Here is a 20,187-nt window from a genome sequence, read left to right as displayed (position 1 = left end):
GTTTTTCTCTTGTTTTGTCTTGTTCTGTGTGGCACGCAGCTTGTGTTTTTTCACTGGATGCGTGCTTTCATGTTTGTCATGTTTTGTGAGCATGCAGCTTATGAGTCTCCTCATTAGCTGCGTGTTCGTGTCCTGTTTTGCACATGGCTAGTGATTTTGTTTTGCTGGCCATGTGCTTGTGTTTTTATTTTGTGTGAGCACATGGCTTGTCTTGTTTGGTTGATGTGCCATGTGCACTCATGTCAATTGTCTTGACCCCACCCACCTGGTTTCCTGATTATTGGTTAATTTGCCCCACCTGTGTTTACTAGTTACCCTCCTCATTTGCTCCCTTCATAATCTCCTTGTGTTTGCAGTCCTGTGCCGGTTTGTCGTCGATGTTTCCCTGTGTGAGGTCCAGTCCAGTCCAGTCCAGTCCAGTCCAGTCCAGTCCAGTCCAGTCCAGTCCAGTCCAGTCCAGTCCAGTCCAGTCCAGTCCAGTCCAGTCCAGTCCAGTCCAGTCCAGTCCGTGTTCCCCTACAGGGTAGTTTTTGTTTGTTGATTTTATTTTATTATTAATAAAGCCCTATTTCCTCCTGCAAGTGAGTCCTGACAGATATGGGATTCCTTATTATGATTTCTAACCCTGAGCTTTGTAAATTAGAACCTAAACATGAATGCAGATTTGCACAAGAATTGTCAGAAACGGTTTTAATAGTCAAGTTATTTTTGGAGAAACCATTTAAAATAGTCCACGATGTTTAAAAACAAACAATAAATTTAAAATCATCCTGCATACTTTATTTTTAATTATGAGACTCAAATGAATTATTTAAATGTGACATTGTTTTACATAACGTATTAGGCCCTGCAGAAGTTTTTTTTTTTTTTTTGTTCTAGATGAAATGCACACAGCTAGATGAATATTTAGATGGTCATAAGACCACAGTGAAAATGAAGACTAAATAGGTTTCTTTGAATTTAGGGCTAAATTACTGGGATTCAGTTTCCAGGAAGTAGGAGTCACAAACATTTCCACAGACGCTTGCCAGAAAAGGTCTTCTCACAAAGCTCATGCAAACGAGGAGAATTATGAGAGAAAAATATGAACAAATAAACACTGTGAGAGAACTGAGTTGAGAGTCTATATGTAGTATATTGCATGTGTCAAAAGTTACAGTGTGCATAGCCTTTAATGGCTGGCAAAGAAGTTATTACTCAAAAAGATGTGAAAGCACATCGACATGTCTATAGAGTTTATTTATGGTGACCTAGTTCTAATGTGGAAAAATATTTTATGGTTGCATGAGACCACACAATTACAGATGATGGGTGTGTTGTGAATGCAACGCTGGCCAGATCTCAAAAATAAAAACCTACAGTGAAATATGATGGGGTAGCATCATGATGTCTGCATTACTTGAGCAAGGACTGGACATCTTGTTAAAATAGACGGAAGGATACATGGTGAAAAACACAGCGAAATACTGCAATATGTATCTGTGTGCTTAAAATGTTTGTGAGAAAATTCATCTAGCGTTCATGGTTGTGGCTGAAGAACAAAAGGTGGTTAAATCCCAGATATCCTATTTATCTCATACAGCAATAATAATAGTACACAATTAGCAACAAAGCTCTTTAGAAGTGCTGCAAAATGAATGAAGACTAGACTGGCAGTTTATTTATGAGCAGCAGATGGCAGTAGTGTGTAATATATAGCTTCTTCACTCCAGTTCACTCGTCTTGAGCAACATGTCTGCGCCCTGGACGCATGTGTAAACAAACATGGAGAGGAGAATAACCTTGCACAAGAGTTAATCTAAGTGAAACATTTTGAAATTATACACTTGTGTATAGAAAACTTTCAACAATGACCTTGCGGCTTTGCGAGACGTTTCTACGCAGATCTTTGCGGTTTTCAACGATTCGCAAACTGACAGCAGCCCCAGAGCACGCGCCACTGTATCTGCGTGTATCAGGTGATTTATAGATTATACACAGTCTGTTTGTCCTTCTTGTATCTCGTGATGTTATGCTAGATGACAAGCTGGTTGTATTTGTCTCATTCACCACCAGAAATAAAACCAAACTCATAGAAAAACAACATCATATTATAACTTATTTTACCTGTCGTTGCCTCTACTTGTCCACAGGTTGCTCAGCTTTTGGTCCACAGACAGCTAGAAAATGTCTCTTTCATTGTACTCCGGCCAGTTTGGTGTCTTCGAGTGATTTTTTGGACAGACTGCAGAAGGGGAGAGCGGTGGTGTCCGATGAGGGTCTCTGTCTTCATCAGCCTGTCTCTGTTCCATCAGACAGCGGTAAGAATATAATCACCAGCCCCTCTCGAGCCTTCAAGACTGCTGTTTTACAGATAACATGTCGTAAACAGTTATTATCTGCGTAGACATTTGGGATATTATAGCCTATTCGTGAAGCCAATTTTGTCTGTGTGGTAATGCATGTGTTCTGCTCTCAGGTCATCAATTTTCCTTATTGGTAAAGGATCCTGATCAACCTGAAAATGCCAAATCTCTTAAAGTGGCAATAGTGGGTGCACCTAATGCAGGGAAATCAACATTGACCAATCAACTGCTGGGTCGAAAGGTGATATTATACTAATGTGTGGAATAAAAATTGAGGTGAAATGTGTTTTTTTCTCACCTAGAAATGTTATTTCTGCTATTTACTCAGCCTGTAAATAACAGTGTTGTTCCAACATGTTTGAATGTACACATGTAAAAATGAGATTTGCATGGTGATGCATAATTAGGAGTAAATCATGATATAATTTTAATTTTTGCGTGAACGATCCCTATAAGAACTTGTCTGTAAACTTAAATGTTAATTCACAATTTTTATATAGTTGTTTGCTGTTTCTGAGAAAGTGCACACAACAAGATCACGTGCTGTTGGTGTCCTGACAGAGGATGACACACAAATCGTAAGTACCTCTTCTACCTCATGTATAATAATCTTGTCTGTTTAGGGAATGTTCCATGTTTGAATGGCATTTTTTCACCTATTTTTTTTTTTTTATCAGATACTGTTGGATACCCCTGGTCTCACCACACCAATAAAGGCTAAAAGGTGACTATGTAATACAGCAGTTTCTTACAGCATTAGGTGGCAACTGTAAGTAAACCATTTATAGGTTGATTTCCCAGAAAAGTGTAAATACTGTGCTCTGCAACCTTGCTGGGATTGTTTGAGCATCTCAACCCGAAACAGCAACATTGGTTTAACTAATGCCATGATTGTGGTAAAAATTCTCATACTCATAAACTAAACTTGATTTTGCTATATTTGTTTAACAGGCATCAACTGGAGGAATCCCTGCTGGTGGATCCTTTTGAGTCAATAAAGGAAGCTGATCTAGGTAAAAAAAAAAATCTTTGTTTTAGTTGATCTTCTCTTATATATTTCTCAATCTGTTCAAAAACAAGGGCACAGCCAGCATCCAATATAATCACCACTGGTTTAGTGTGTGTGTGTGTAATTAGAACCAACCATGAAAATATATATATCTACTTAGTTAGGAGAGCCTTTGAATATAGTCTTGGACAAACGAGAGCCTTGGAGTCAAAGAGGCTGAGAACCACTGTATTATGACTCTGTATTTTGTGCTGAATCTTCCGTTTTCTTTTCCATTTCTGCTATATATTTGCAGTGGTGGTGCTAGTTGATGTGTCTGATAAATGGACCCGCAATAAGCTGGACTATGAAGTGCTGAAGTGTCTGGCCCTGAATCCAGATGTCCCTGCCATCCTTGTCCTCAATAAGGTATTAGCTGTGCCATTGTGTATTGATCGGTCCCAGTCTGATCATAGGATTAGTTTGAGGAGGAAATTATCATCTCTCTTTCTCTGTATATCCCATCTCTCATCTTACAAAGAGAGGGGGCTGGTTTGCTGCAACTGTTAACATCAAAATTAATATCACTATTAAACTAAGTGAATGATTAATAGCTGGTACACTTAGAAGAACTAAAGCAAAAAATCAACTCTTAACACACAGGTGGATCTACTGAAGAGCAAAACACTTTTGCTAGACATCACGGCACACCTGACAGAAGGGGTGGTGAATGGAAAGAAGATCAGGATCCGTGGTGCAGAGAAACCACGTGAGAAATTAGCAGCCAAACCCCACAGCAGACATGCTGAAGAACCACAGTCTGAGAGCATGAAGGACGGGGTGTCTCAGGAGGGTCAGGACAAAGACAGGCTGAAGGCCCTGAAGAGCCGCAGGGGGTGGCATCTTTTTAAGGATGTATTCATGTTAAGTTCTATTGACAGAGAAGATGTGGAAACATTAAAGGTTAGAGACTGCATTGGAGATTTTAAGAAAGAGACATTTGCATTAAAACAAACTTGATGTTGGAATCTCCAGCATTGTGATAATCATCCTTAATTTGTCTGTGTTTGAACTTGTGCAATAGACGTACCTGTTTGAGGGTGCAAAGCCTGGCCAGTGGCAGTACCACAGTGAAGTACTGACTGATCAGGGTCCTGAGGAGATGTGCATCAACACTATCAGAGAGAAACTTTTACAGCATCTCCCGAAAGAGGTGCCGTACAGTATGACACAGGTGGGTCATGATTTGTGCACACTAGAAAGGTGTTGAAATATGCCACCCTTTGGGGTCAATAGAATTTTTTTTTTTTTTTAAGAAATTCAATTATTCAGCAAGGATGCATTAAACTGATCAAAAGTAACAGTAAAGACCTTCACATTGTTACAAATGTAGCATTTGAACCATTTATTCATCTTAGAATCCTGAAAATATATGGTTTATGGTACACACAAATATTAAGCAGCACAACTGTTTTCAACATTGATGATAAGAAATGTTTCTTGAGCACCAAATTAGCATATTAGAATCATTTCTGAAAGATTGTGTGACACTGAAGACTGGAGTATTGTCTGCAGAAAATTCAGCTTTGCCATCAGGGGATTGAATTGCATTTTAAAGTATATTAAAATATGAAAGAGTTAATTTAATATATAATACTGTAATAATAATTGTAATTATATTTTACTCTATTTTGGTCAAATAAATGTAGTCATATTCACTCATTTCCTGTTAAACAGCTGATTCCCAGCTTATTATGGTCTGTTTTTCATCATTGAAACTGCATCTATTTTATCCTGCTATGATTCTCATTCTGTTTGCTGTAAATTGGGAACTTCTTCACAAAACGTAGTCTGCCTTTCTTTTTGAATGTTTCCATTACTCAAAATATGTATTGTGACCTTTTTGTATTATTTATGTTTTCTGGAATGTTATTTGTTTTCGTTATTATTTTGGTCTTTTTGCAGCAAATTGAAATGTGGAAGGAATCTGAAGATGGGGTACTCGACATATCCATCAAACTATATGTAAAGAAAGACACTCATATGGTGAGTTGGTTTGTTGCCACATTTATTTAGAGAGGCTAGTCTTCTGTGCTGCTGTTTTAACCATCAGGCGACTTTAGTTTTATGGTAGACATTTTGAGGAATTGCTTTTAACAAAAGAGTGCTTTCTCACTACTTGAAGAAACAGTAACATTATTATGTTTCATTATAAATTGAAACCTTTGTTCTTTCTTGCAGAAAATGGTTATTGGTTCTGGAGGTCATTTGATTACCAGAATAACCCAGGAAGCTGAAAGTGACCTAATGAAGATTTTCTTGCGTGAAGTGCGTTTAAAAATCTCTGCAAAGTTGAGGAAGTGAGATAGACAGTGCGGATGATGTAGGTCAGAGCCTAACCCATGCAGAGACATTCGGAAACCTGAAAAGAGTGAGCGGACATAGACATAAACTCAAAAACATGAATTTGGGTTATACTGTCAGATTGATCCCCCTCATTCCTGTAACATGAAATGTAAGTATATCACAGGCACATTACATGAGCTTTCTGTATAATTTCAATGAGACTATGATGATTGGATCACATATGCCTGTGCCGCTTGCATGTCTTGCTGCTTTTGATTTATAAATGTCTTTATAATAATAAATGCCAAAAATCATTTAGTTTTGCATTTATTTATTTATTAGTTTATTTAACAGGGACAATGCAGTATAACATTGCTACAATTTCATGCAGCCGATGCTCTACATATAGGCTTCTAGCCGGAGGCTAATTTGCAGCCCCAGTCCCTGGTTGGGCTAAAAAAAAAAAAAAACGAATGAAATGAAATAAAATAAAATAAACAACTAAAACTATGTACCACCATCAATGTTCACATATCTGCTTTTGTTTGAACCACTTTTTCAGTTTTGTTTGAAAAATATTCAACTGTGTTTGCATTTTCAATTCAGCTGACAAGCTGTTCCATAACAACATACCTTGAACTGAAAATGTAGATTGTGCAAATTTAGTTTTTCTCTGTGGTATTATACAGTTCTGTGTAGTTGCACCTCTTGTAGCGATCCCCTTACTACTGTTTAATATTAATTTGCATATAACTTTTGGCGCAAGATTATTTAAACATTTAAAAAACATTTTAATAAAAGATGAATTTATAAAATTTTCAAAACTAAGCAAACTATATTTTTGTAAAATGCTACAGTGATGCCATCTGGTTGGTTTCTTATCCAAAACTTTTAGTGTTTGTTATATAGGGATCTGACAGGTTTAATAGTCAGTTGAGAAACCTGACTCCAGACAGTCACACAGTAAGATAAATGTGATAAAGTCATTGCATGCATGTATAACTTGGCTGCTTTCAAGGATATATATGGTCTAATCATGTAAAAACAATTCAAATTTGTTTTGATTGTTCTACATAGCTTCTTAACATGCATATCAAATTTCAAATGAGAGTCTAAAATAACACCTAAATATGTAAAATTATTAACTGTTTCAATTTCCTTTTGATTGATCTTAATTATAAAACCACTCATTTCCTTCTTTCTAATTGAAAAACACATTGAGACAGTTTTTGTACAATTCAGGGTCAAACAACTGTTCTGTAACCACTGTGACACACCAATCATTTCATTTGTTAATATTTCTGCAGCTAAACTTGGAGTCTTTGCAGATACATAAATGACTGTGTCATCTGCATATAACTGACATTTTGTTTGCTTACAACAGTTTGGAAAATCATTGACATATAAGGAAAACAACAATGGGCCCAAAATTGATCCTTGAGGAAGACCCATATTATTATCTCGTAAAGCTGATCTTGAATTATTAATTTTAACACACTGATCTCGGGATTCTAAATATGATCTAAACCAATTCATTGCCTGCTGAGTAAAGTTAAATACATTTAATTTGTGTAGAAGAATTCATACGTGTGTGTGTGTATATATGTATATGTGTGCTCTGAGGGTAAGGTGCACTTTCACTCTTTTACTGGAAGGAAGGGTTTACCTTGTTTTTTATTATTCATTGTCTTCAGTGTGGTCAGGCTGTTATCTGTGGTGCAGTCTTGCTGTTTAACTGAATGTCTTGCGTAATAACATTACACTGACCTGAAATCACTCAACTGTAGGCCCGGCTCCAGCCCTAACATGTAAGGAGTGCCATAAGACTCATGGGCTGCACAGTTGAGGTGGTGGCTGGTTGCCAGGGTGGAGCCGGGCCTCCTCAACTGTGGCTGTACACAATACTAATGGCAGCTTTTTGAATTATTACCTGTTTTAAATTATTTGTAGCTATGTCTGTAATATTGCAGTTAATAAATATTATCAATAATAAATTTTCATCAGTTGAGTAAATTATTGCGTCAATTTTAGTCAAAAAGAGTAAAAAAGAAAAGTCAGTTCTCAGTGCAGGACTGTCAATAGTGAAAAATTGATGGTCACTTTATCTACAGACAGCAGAACTGCACATATGGAGCTGAAAAAATCAACTCACTTATTTGCTTCAGACATTTAATTGTGTCAATCTCAATTGTTTTATTATAATACACAACTATTAAAAAGTTTGGGGGTCAATAAAATGTTAATGTTTTTGAAAAGTCATTTATGCTCACCAAGGATGCATTAATCTGATACAAAAAACACAGTAAACAGTAAAATATCAATTTTAAAAAGTCTTCTATTTTATTATTATTATTATTTCAAAAATGTAATTTATTCCTGTGATTACTCCAGTCTTCAGCGTCACATGATCCTACAGAAATAATTCTAATATGCTGATTTGGTCTCAAGAAACATTTCTTATTCTTATTATAACTAAATGTTGAAATCTGTTGTTTCCTCAATATTTTTGAGGAAACAGTGGTACATTTTTATCAGGATTTTTTGATTAATGGAAAGTACAAAAGAACAGGATTTATAAATAATATATATATATATATGTGTGTAATTCTTTTTGAAAACCTTTTTTTTCTTCTTTAAATAAAACGTAAATGATGTAAACTTAATAATGTCTTTTTTTTTTTTTTCACCTCCTTCAAAACATGAAGTGCTCCTAAAGTGAGTTTTAAAATGATGACAAGTTGCACTTATTCCCCTTTTTTTGCAGTAGAACTCCATGAAGAATTATATGCTTGCCTCTAGCTGGCCCAAAGCAATGATATGTCCCTGGTTCTTTCTCTATATTCTTACACTGGTCATTACTTTTATTCCATTGGCTGCATCAGTTAATTGTAAGTTAATTAAAGTTTAAGCAAAGATTCTTATTCATCATGTCTTTGGCTTCTAGAAGCACAAGTAAGCATTTTACCAACCACATATGCTGCCTTTCTGTGTAAAATGATGGGTAAAAGTGGATTCTGTAAAAAATAATAGCAAATAATGAAACAAAACAAGCAAAATGTTTAATTTCAATTCAGTGATATTTATTTAAATTACACACAATGGCAGTCTCATAACACATTTTAGGGTATAAAGTTATATAGAATACAAATGATTCAGAATTTCAAATCTGCTTAACATTTGGTCTTTCTGGTATTTTTGTCCATTTGTTCACTCGTCTGTTTTTGACTGCGCCATCCGTTGCTCTGAAGTTCCATCATATCCAGATGATTTTTGAGAGAAGGCAATAGAACCCTTACCATTACTAAACTCAGTAATGGTAACGGTTTCACCACCACTCTCCGTCACAATGTTTGCGGGTCCACAGGAAACAGTTGGAGGTGTATTGACCCCCTGGATAGTACATCATCTATACTGTAGTGTCTCAATAATGAACTTACAGTATACGATGATATCCTGTCTAGAGGACAAGGCTTATGAAACACCTTCACTTTGGAAATCCACTGAATTTTTTCTTTTGAATATTTTCTGTGATCTAGAACGTTGTCAGACAATTTTTAAAGAACTAAAAGGATATTTGACTTGTCAATGTTCCAAAGCAATTTCCAGAAACTGTTGCATCATTATCAATTCAGCGTGGTCTAAATTGTTAGATTCATTTGAGTTTCCAAAATATTTTCTTGTAGTAACTCTTCCTAACTCTTCAGATGATCACACCTGTGGAAGATCCCTCACATGGGACTTTTCATCTAAAAGGAAGAGCAGCTGCCATCCTGTAGTTCATAGTCACCGGCCGACACACTCACCTTTAGATCTGTGTCCTCAGTACTCCTGCAGGAAGTGTTGAAAAACAATTTAATTGCCTTCATCTGTCACGTTTACCGTCTTCTCACTTTGGATTCACAAGTCTGTCGTCTCCATGCTGTTAAGTGATCGTAATGTTGCTCTCTTGCTCGTGAGTTTTAATGCTCGCTGCTCATTTGCATATGATGACACAAGGCTGTTCCATCTTTATCATGTCTCTGCCCTTCAGTCTGCTGACCAATCAGAATCGTTCCCTATATCAGACCCTGAACAGTTACTTAGCACCAGGTCTCGCTCTCACGCGAGTGTGTGAGCCCACACCCAAACTCTCCCACCCTTGGATTAAACTTGAAATTTTACCAAAAAAGTTGGTGGAAAGATCCAAAGACATGTTTTTTGAATATCATATTAGTTTCTTCAGCTTTTATCTATAGCCAAAAGTAGATATTAATAAGATTCCAAATTACACACATTAAAATCTGCATAAGTAGTTAATACCACAGGAGAAAAGTGCATCTTGAGGCTGAATGAGGGGTTTGCAAAAACATATTACCAAAGGAAAATGTTTTATTCAATTTCTACACAAGATTTAAATCACTGATATGCTTTTCATGACATTATGGTGCATAAACAGATGCCAAATTCTCGGATTCTGGTGGCTTGTTGATTGACTATCAATGAAATCACCTCTGGGTGTCTGTTCTCATACCCATGTGTGAGTTGTGACAAATTTACTTTATTCTACATCTGTAGTTGTCCTCAGCATCTGGATGTTAAAGGTCTATTGACTAACATGGGAGTAGCCTCCCGCGGTTACTCTGGAGACAGACTCCCAGTTAGGGTGGGGTTGGGGGGTGTTTATGACTGCTTAGGCCATGTTAACAGATAAAAACAAGATTGTGACCTATCTGAGTTGCACCAGCATGTAGCAAGCATCTGACACCTTATCTGTCACCTAAATAAATGGACATTTCTGTTAATCTGTGATGATTTTGCAGAAAAGAGATCACTGTGGCCAGACATGAAGGGAACTGGAAACTGCCCTTTAGAGCTCTTATGAAACACAAGTAGTCACCTGATATAACTGATTTGGGATCGTTTAAACTTAATGGTTGTTGAGTGCTGGCATAAAGTGTGCAGAGTCAATTCTTAGAGAACAATCCTGCTATATCAGCATCTTTTCCTTTAGCAAAGCACTTAACAAGTTGCTCAGTTGTGACTTATTTTTCAAGTAGTTTACTGTAAATGACCTTAAATGAAAACTAGATGATGAAGACAGTTCAGGGCAGATACTAGATCAGGACCTTTTAGGCTCCTTGGTTTACAGAGAGGCTTAGCAGAGACACTGTTACAGAATATATAAAACAGACTTATTTCTGGTATATAAAATATGTATCCAGTTTTAATGTTACTTTATTATGATCCTTGCATTGCACATGAATTAAAATATAAACAGAAAATGATTTGTATTCATTTTTCATTTATATTGATTTAAAGAGACGTGTATACATTTAATTTTCACTTTCTTGTATTTAAATTCCTATGAAAAATACAACTGGGCAGTGTTGGGAAGGTTACTTTGGAAATGTAATAGGTTACAGATTACAAGTTACACTATTTAAAATGTAATAGTGTAACTATTTCAATTACCTTATTAATGTATAGTGGGGAAAAACATTATTTGGTCCCCTGCTGATTTTGTACATTTGCCCACTGACAGAGAAATAATCAGCCTATAATTTTAATGGTAGGTTTATTTGAACAGTGAGGGACAGAATAACAACAACAACAAAAAAATCCAGAAGAACGCATTTAAAAAAAGATATTAATTAATTTCCATTTAATTAATTAATTTGCATTTAATACTTCAAATAAGTATTTGACCCCTTTGCAAAACCTGACTTAGTACTTGGTGGCAAAACCCTAGTTGGCAATCACAGAGGTCAGATGCTTCTTGTAGTTGGCCGCCAGGTTTGTACACATCTCAGGAGAGATTTTGTCCCACTACTCTTTGCAGATCCTCTCCAAGTCATTAAGGTTTCGAGGCTGATGTTTGGCAACTTGAACCTTCAGCTCCCTCCACAGATTTTCTATGGATTAAGGTCTGGAGACTGGCTAGGCCACTCCAGGACCTTAATGTGCTTCTTGAGCCACTCCTTTTTTGCCTTGGCCATGTGTTTTGGGTCATTGTCATGCTGGAATACCAATCCACGACCCATTTTCAATGCCCTGACTGGCTTCAATGCCCTGGCCCTGATGGTACATGGCCCCGTCCATCGTCCCTTTGATGCGGTGCAGTTGTCCTGTCCCCTTAGCAGAAAAACACCCCCAAAGCATAATGTTTCCACCTCCATGTTTGATGGTGGGGATGGTGTTCTTGGGGTCATAGGCAGCATTCCTCCTCCTCCAAAGACAGCGAGTTGAGTTGATGCCAAAGAGCTGGATTTCACAAAACTTTCACCCAGTTGTCCTCTGAATCATTCAGATGTTCATTGGCAAACTTCAGATGAGCCTGTACATGTGCTTTCTTGAGCAGGGGGACCTTGCGGGCGCTGCAGGATTTCAGTCCTTCGCGGTGTAGTGTGTTACCAATTGTTTTTTTGGTGACTATGGTCCCAGCTGCCTTGAGATCATTGACAAGATCCTCCCGTGTAGTTCTAGGCTGATTCCTCACCGTTCTCATGATCACTGAAACTCAACGAGGTGAGATCTTGCATGGAGCCCCAGTCCGAGGGAGATTGACCGTTATTTTGTGTTTCTTCCATATGCAAATAATCACACCAACTGTTGTCACCTTCTCACCAAGCTGCTTGGCGATGGTCTTGTAGCCCATTTCAGCCTTGTGTAGGTCTACAATCTTAGATAGCTTGGACAGTTCTTTGGTTTTGGCAGTGGTGGAGAGTTTGGAATTTGATCTATTGATTGCTTCTCTGGACAGGTATCTTTTATACAGGTATCAATCTGAGATTTGAAGCACTCCCTTTAAGAGAGTGCTCCTAATCTCAGCTCATTGCCTGTATAAAAGACACCTGGGAGCCAGAAATCTTGCTGATTGATAGGGGATCAAATACTTATTTGACTCATTAAAATGCAAATCAATTTATAACTTTTTTGAAATGCATTTTTCTGGATTATTTTGTTGTTGTTGTTATTCTGTCTCTCACTGTTCAAATAAACCTACCATTAAAATTATAGACTGATCATTTCTTTTTCAGTGGGCAAACGTACAAAATCAGCAGGGGATCAAATTATTTTTTTCCCCACTGTATCTGATTACATTTAATTACTTTTTTATTTCTTTTTAATGAATGTTTTCAACTGTTAATCATTTTGAAACATTTAAAGCAGGCCGGGTTAACCTTACAGTAATACTCAACGCTGATTATTGTCGAATCCTTCTTCACTTGAATTAAGATTATAGTCATTTAATTATAAAGCGCAACCACCAAAAAAATCAAGACTTTAGCACCTCTATTTACTGTGCGATCGTACAGTTACTGAAATGTTACTGTAAACTGTTACATTTTACAGTTACATTTATTTTGTAATTTATTTACATCATTCCATTACATGTAACTACAGTAGTTACTCCTCAACACTGCTGGTGGGACAATGAAACATTAACTTAGTTTTACTTTATTTATTTTCAAAATTAGTTTGAGCTAAAAGGATTATTCTCTCTAGGCCCAACTCAGAGGATGTTACGACAGAGAAAGCCCTTAGCAAATGACATGAAACCAGATTTTAATATTCAAGATTAGAAATTATCTGCTGAACTTTGACAGTTTGGCCAAGAGCCAATAAATAGTGGCAAAGACTTCCTGCAGTAATGAGGGGACAAACTGCTGGGGTGATTAACACCTATGTGTGTGTGTGTGTGTGTCTGTATGGGTTTAGAGGAAGTGTTAGGGAACCCTTGGCCTCTAAAGTCAGATGCACCCCCCTTTCCTCCAGATCCAGAGACTGTTGTTTCTACACACCTTTGTGGGCAAGCTGGAGCACAAATTGGGAACTGGGAGAGACAAAGAGGCAGATCAAAGACGAGACTGATGTTTTGACAGAAGTGCACATACACACCTCTGTCTTCTTTGAAGTTATGGAAAGGTAGCATCCTAAGGATAGTCCTAACAAGTCATTGGCTTGCTACAAACCTCTGGACAAGTCACTTTACTTTGTTGCTCCAGTCTCATGGTCATGTATCTCCCAGAGGAACGGCCTGTGCTGGACTTACCTTACCAAATGAATTATTTGGCTAATAACTATGGATATTATCCACAAGGTAGGACTGTTTCTACATCTCTCATGTTTTTTTAGTTTTAAATTCAATTTCAGGTTTATTTATTTATTATTATTTTTAAATGTATTGATTACTTTGAGTTGTCAAAAGAGGGAGAACCCTCAAACTGACTAAAGGGAGGGTTCTCTAATAATAAACAAGTGTCATTCTTTCAGAGCCAGTGATGTACATCTGAAATAGTGTGAAAATCTGAAATTGTTCTGTTGTCGATTAGACTGTACGGAACCCATTTTCCGCACTCAACATGGCCTCAATAGCAGGATGAACAGTCCTGAAGCTGAACTGACCTCACTGCCAGTTCATGTATCCCTGCAAGATCGAGAGCTTTGGGACAAATTCAGCAGTATTGGCACAGAGATGCTGATTACTAAATCTGGAAGGTATGCACCTACAGTGTTTTGAAACTTTAAACGTTTATAATATGTGATGATATAGCAAACATATAATTGAACTGTGTTGGAATTTACCCTTATTATAGTGCAAGAAATCTTTGTTAAGTGCATTCATTTAGCTGGACATTTAATAATCTTAAAAGTGTTACAAATCAGAATGCACATTATGGAAGGCATCGTCTAATATGTGATGATGTGTTTCCGGTGTACATTTATTTCAGGCGGATGTTTCCCAGCTGCAAAGTAACAGTGACAGGACTGAATCCAAAAGTCAAGTATGTGGTGATAATGGACATGGTGCCATTTGATAACCACAAGTACAAGGTACCTCCCCCCCACCCCTCCCTTATGGCACATACACACAAACTCACTTCAACCCCCTCCAAACACACATGTACACTAGTATTTAAAAGTTTGGGGGCAGTACAATTTAAAAAAAGTATATTTTATTCAGTTGATCAATAATGACAGCAAAGATGTTACAAAAGATTTCTATTTCAAATAAATGTTGTTCTTTTGAACTTTCATCAGCGAAACCTGAAACTGCATGCGGTTTTCGCAAAAATAGTTTTTAACATGTTTTGATGACAACATTGATGATAATAATAAACATTAATAATAATAAAGAATAATAATAAACATTTCTTGTGCACCAAATCTGCATATTAGAATGATTTTTGAATGATCATGTAACACTAAAGACTGGAGTAATGTGAGTAAATATATTTACTTTGAATTGTAATAATATTTGACTATTTTTATTTGCATTTTTTTTTCTTGTCAAATAATGCAAATAATGTATCCTTGGTAAGACTTCATAAGATACTTCTTTTAAAACCATTCTTTCCCAACCCGTTTTGAACAGTATACTACAACAGTAGTTTACGATGTAACTAGTTTTCTTATGCTTATACATTATAATATGACACTCTCGCGGTTTTATTCCTTAAAGGGATAGTTCACCCAAAAATAAAAATTGTCATCATGTACTCACCCTCATGTTATTCCAAACCTGTATAAGTTTTTTTTTTCTTCTGTTGAGTACAAAAGCAGATATTTTGAAGAATATGGGTTACCAAACAGTTGTTGGTCACCATTGACTTCCATAGTATGGGGAAAATACTGTAAAAGTCAATGGGGACTATCTTTTTTTTTATATCTTTAAAATATCCTTTGTATTCAATAGAAGAAATACGCTTATACAGGGTTGAAACATCTTAAGGGTGAGTAAATGATGACAGGATTTTAATTTTGGGGTGAACTATCCCTTTAATATCAATATTTCAACTGATACACATCATACTTTCAGCTCCAGATGGCTATAGGGATGTTATAAGACTGCAAACCTGATAGATGTGTGAATATGTTTGGAATATTTAAGAACAATAAAACTGAATACCTAAATATAAATCTATGCTTGAATAAGTAGTGTTAAATTGTTGTAGTCCTTATGACTATCCATGTGCTCTTATATTGTTACAGTGGAATAAGGATAGTTGGGAAGTGAATGGTTCATCTGATCCACACCTGCCCAATCGGTTCTTCATCCATCCAGACTCTCCTGCACCTGGAGAGAAATGGATGCAGTATCCAATCTCCTTTCACAAGCTCAAACTGACCAACAACACCCTCAACTCTAATGGCCTGGTAAGATTTTAGAAATAGGGAAAGTGTTTCAGGTGAAAGATTTCTAAGAGATGTTTTCTGTTTTGGGGATGTTTTTTTCTTTCTTTTTCTTTTACCGTTGATACTTCTATTTCTCTCAATGTTCATTAGATGGTTCTCCACTCCATGCACAAATACCAGCCCCGTCTACACATAGTCCAATCTCCAGACCCCTGTAACCCTCACAACCCTGGCGGTTACCTGCGCTTCACCTTCCCTGAAGCTGCTTTTATAGCTGTCACAGCCTACCAGAACCAAGAGGTGAGGACAGACATTTCACATGAGATCAATAAAGCGGGCCTTCAAAGATTCTTTTCATTGGGGTTGCACTGCCATCTAGTGGGTCAAATTCACTAGGATAAAAAGGCCAATTTAAATGTCTATAATAGTAGAATCTAGTACCCAGTATAGTGTGCAAAATATGCAAAACCCAGTATTCCTCACAAAATATCAGCAAAACATTTATGTGAAAGTTGAAGTTTGAAGACTTCAAAATGTCTGATTTTTCACTCTTGATTTATTGTTTTATTAATCTATTTTGTATGATTTGTGCTCTTTGCTTGGCATGTCTGTGGTTTTTGCTGACAGGACTCTTTGTCTTGCTTCCTCAACACAGATCACAAAACTCAAGATTGACAACAACCCCTTTGCGAAAGGCTTTCGTGACAATGGGCTGAACAGGAAAAGGTGAGACACGCTTCATTAGAAATAATTAATTAGGTCAGTTCAGTTCGAGAAAATGAGTAGGTCACCACAAAAAGAGATAAAAGAAAATTGCATTTACAAATGTCTCCTTTACAGCATATGACATAAGGGCTTATATTTTTGTGAATAATTAATTATAATTCTTTTCAACCATGTTGTAGCAAGATTTTCTTCATTCCTAATTGCAAATCAAACTGTATTTAACCCATTTAATCCCAAATTTTTCCCAGACATGAAAATATCCAAATGATGTGCTCTAACCCTTTGAAATAATCAATAATTATTTTTTGAATTTGTTTTGGAAAAGTGTGTGAAAAATTGTTTTATGTTCGGTCAAAAATCTGTCATATCTTTATCTTAACATACTTTGTTTTGGAGCTTTGATGCGTCCATCATCTGCTCAAGTGCAAACAGTAAATAAACTGCTCTGGTCATGTGACAATTTGCACTAATCATGTGAATTGAGACCCTTTATTTAATTGAGACCCTTTATTTGTTCCATATTTGCAGGAAGTGCACTAAAACATCAGTCAGTACTGTTTGTAGAGCTTTATAAATGAAAAACTTTTTTACGGTCACTATTGTGACTGATGGGTTAATATAATTTACATAATGTTTCCTGTTCTTACTGTTGAACCTCCAACTCTAATAATTAATTCTGATATTTTCAGTTAATATAACCTTTATTATTTCTCCTTCTTAGGTTTAGAGAAAAAGAGAGCCAAGAGACCCAGGATTCCGTTGGACAGGCCAAACAGGATTTGACATCAAATGAGCATGGTATGATTCCCAAGAGAATAATAATAATAATAATATTCAATATAGCTTCACATTATATGCACCAGTGTCACATTTCTTGTTTCTGTTGCTATGACCTGGTGCCCAGCAGAGAGGGACTTTTAACCTCAATCATGAGGGTCACCTTGATGTGTCCTACATTTTATTTACCTCTTAGCTTTGGACAGACTAAAGATAAATAAATTGTGTATTTTTTCTTCTGTCTACAAGCAGTAGGACAGCCACAGAAAGATGAGGAAGTGGATGTGACCGTGTCCAGCTCTGCTGACTGCAGCAGAACACTGAATTCTTCAGAAGTGGCTTCCTCCGTCACCCCCAACCCTTTCATATCAGCCTTCATAAACCCCAGCACTGCTGGAGGACCTTCACCCCATCAGACCCACACCGTTCTCTGCCTCAATAACAGACACCTGAACAGGTCAGTCTGGCTCTGATTCTGTCTGGGAATTTTTGTATGCAGTGAATATCACATTATAATCAAACCATAATATTATACTGCAGAAAATACTAATTCTTGCTCTATACTGAAGTATTATAATTAATCTTAGAAATTCAGGGAGGCAAACTTATGAGGGGTGAAAAAATGTGACAAAGATAGCCTAGTGAAAAAGAAATATACTAAAACTGATTTGAAATACGTTTATTTCATGCTAAGTATACATTTACATGTTTATGCACTTAATAAAGTTGTACTTTTGGTATACTAAACTGGTATACTTCAAGTCTGCAAAATTTTGTGCAGAAGTAGTGCTGAAGTCCAACTAAAGAAATACTGAAGTAAATTTGAATGTGCAAAGTGGAACTATTGCAAGTATACTTCAGGTACACTTTAAATGATGATTCAAATCTAAAGACCAATATTATACAAAAATCATGCAATCCTCATCAATAGAGATATTAAAACACATTTTAGGCTTAATATTAAAAAATGAATATTATACATAGTTATATTATAAATATTTATAATAATAAAATGTTATTAAAGTTATTTTTTGTCTGTCTCGAGCGATATGTCAGTAAATATGTTAATAGATTTGAACTATACTTAGTATGAAATAAATGTATTTTTTAAATGTATTAAAACATTTTCTAGGGTAAGAACCCGCTATGGAAGATTATTATTATTTTTTTTAAATCATCTGAGCTTTAAAATGGAGATTTAGACCCTATAAAGAATATAAAAAAATATTACTGTAATAATAATACTATTGTACTGTAATATTTAAAATAAATCAATAAAAAATATTTCATTTTACAGAACATGAATAAAATTACAAGTGACTTAATTTCTTTGCTTTCAAATGCTAAACCATAGAGCTTTTATTTTGTCTTAAAATCTAGTTTCCTGGAGATTAAATTTATTCTCAGGTTATGACTTTTTAGACTTGCTACATGCAGACTTGTAAAAAGTTAATTAGGCATTGTCCATTGTCCAAAATACTACTATTACTTATTACAAAATATTTTTTAACCAAATTCCAAAAAAAGATACAAATTAATTCATGAAAGAAATGTATTACTATAGTAATAATACAATTGTACTGTCAAATAACATTTTTAATAATTTCCTTTTATAGAACAAGAGTAAAAGTACAAGTAAAACTCTTAATTTCTTTGTTTTCAAATGTTAAACCATAGAATTTTTATTCTGTCAGAAAACCTTGGACTTGTATCTCTCAAGATTAAAATTATTCTCAGTTGATCACTTTCTAAGAAACAGCCACATACAGACTTGACAGTTTTGTCTTCCAAAATAATGGTGTGAATTTTTTTCCCAGAGAAAGTCCCAGAGAAGCGAGACCCTCCAGCCTCCATAGCCTGTGTGCAGCTTTGCCCGTGGCCCAGAGCTCCTGTGTCCAGTCCTCCACAGGAGACACAAACCTCAGCAGACTGCCATCTCAGATCAGCAGCCCTCTAAACCCTCAGCAGCACCATCACCACAGCAGCCCAACCTCTCAAACCCCAGGCAGATCCATCATCCAGCTCCAGCCTTATTTTCAGACCCCTCCACATCCCTCACGACAATGTCCCGACATGGAGCTGCCCCTCCCTCTGCCTCCAAAATTGAGCCGGATGCAACTCCCTGAAAGTGCTCTGAGGAACCTGGAGATGACCCCGGTCTCTGACTACGTTAATCTGAGTCCCCTCACTGACATCCTCAACAGGATCCATTTTCGAGCATTAGCCTCAGGACCATCAGGGAAGGTCCTGCAAAACCCCCCCCTTCCTGAGCAGTACCTCCGTGGCTCAGACCGAGAGCTGCGTCCGCAGATTTACCCAGCGGCTCAGGAATACATCGATCAGCAGTTCACATTAAACAGCATGCTGAGCAGCCAGACTGAACACAGATCACAGATGGACTATATCAGTGCCAGACCGCTAACTGAATATTACTGTGAACTGCAGACTGGGAAATGAAGTTTTTCAGTCATCATCGAATTATGCCTCATTTTGTTGCTCATTTCCAGCAGAGACTGCACTGCTCTGCATTACTAGTTTACAAAGCAGATTCAAGTTGAACACTGAGGGCCTCCCAACAAAAGAATGTAAATATTATTTTCAGCAGGACATGAGGTTGTTAGCTGTCACTAATGTCCATATTTATGTTTAGTCTGTCTGAACTTTAAACTGCTAAATGTCTAAAGTCAACATGAAACAATTCAGAGTTGTAATTGACTTCCAAGTAATTCTGCAGACCACACTTTTGCTGTTTAAATCCTAATTTTCAACCCTGTGTGGGTTTCTTTTTTTTTACATTAAACCTAAATACAGAGTTCTGGGTTAAGTTTGCATTTTTTTTTATAAAGTCATCACACAAATATAACTTTTCTTAGCAATGTAAAGTTGCCT

At 36.5% G+C, this 20,187-nt stretch overlaps 3 protein-coding genes across 5 annotated transcripts in view; 2 read left to right on the top strand and 1 right to left on the bottom strand.

The window, feature by feature from the left end:
• The window catches only part of LOC306870688 (protein FAM222B-like), a 51,596-nt gene extending 49,255 nt beyond the window's left edge, over positions 1 to 2,341 (bottom strand). Inside the window, exon 1 of the mRNA XM_079418109.1 lies at positions 2,107 to 2,341. The gene's annotated coding sequence lies outside the window, so the exon portion shown is untranslated. The remainder of the gene's footprint in view (positions 1 to 2,106) is intronic.
• Positions 1,706 to 7,712, top strand: LOC306870689 (GTPase Era, mitochondrial-like). Of its 2 annotated transcripts, XM_079418111.1 has the most exons (11): positions 1,706 to 1,958; positions 2,133 to 2,300; positions 2,459 to 2,586; positions 2,846 to 2,923; positions 3,023 to 3,069; positions 3,297 to 3,358; positions 3,650 to 3,762; positions 3,997 to 4,296; positions 4,418 to 4,567; positions 5,299 to 5,379; positions 5,575 to 7,712. In XM_079418111.1, the coding sequence occupies exons 1-11, from the start codon at positions 1,850 to 1,852 to the stop codon at positions 5,695 to 5,697; spliced, it is 1,359 nt and encodes a 452-aa protein (XP_079274237.1). In that variant the 5' UTR covers positions 1,706 to 1,849; the 3' UTR covers positions 5,698 to 7,712. The 2 variants fall into 2 exon arrangements, with proteins under 2 accessions (XP_079274237.1, XP_079274236.1); XM_079418110.1 differs by lacking the exon at positions 1,706 to 1,958 and having other exon boundaries at positions 2,003 to 2,300; positions 5,575 to 7,664.
• A 5,633-nt stretch (positions 7,713 to 13,345) lies between these two features.
• On the top strand, positions 13,346 to 20,112 carry LOC306870686 (T-box transcription factor TBX6L-like; the record flags this gene model as incomplete). 2 transcript variants are annotated; one of them, XM_079418105.1, is made up of 9 exons in its annotated part: positions 13,346 to 13,759; positions 13,992 to 14,157; positions 14,391 to 14,493; positions 15,652 to 15,816; positions 15,946 to 16,095; positions 16,451 to 16,521; positions 17,243 to 17,319; positions 17,551 to 17,755; positions 19,122 to 20,112. In XM_079418105.1, the coding sequence occupies 9 exons, from the start codon at positions 13,669 to 13,671 to the stop codon at positions 19,753 to 19,755; spliced, it is 1,662 nt and encodes a 553-aa protein (XP_079274231.1). In that variant the 3' UTR covers positions 19,756 to 20,112. The 2 variants fall into 2 exon arrangements, with proteins under 2 accessions (XP_079274231.1, XP_079274230.1); XM_079418104.1 differs by having other exon boundaries at positions 13,675 to 13,759; positions 17,548 to 17,755; positions 19,122 to 20,101.
• Positions 20,113 to 20,187: the final 75 nt, after the last annotated feature.

This window comes from Barbus barbus (genome assembly GCF_936440315.1).
Source record: "Barbus barbus genome assembly, chromosome: 6".
Classification (NCBI taxonomy): Eukaryota; Metazoa; Chordata; class Actinopteri; order Cypriniformes; family Cyprinidae; genus Barbus; species Barbus barbus.
The sequence above is the reverse complement of the archived record's forward strand: the minus strand, read 5'-3'. Positions and strand labels throughout refer to the sequence as shown.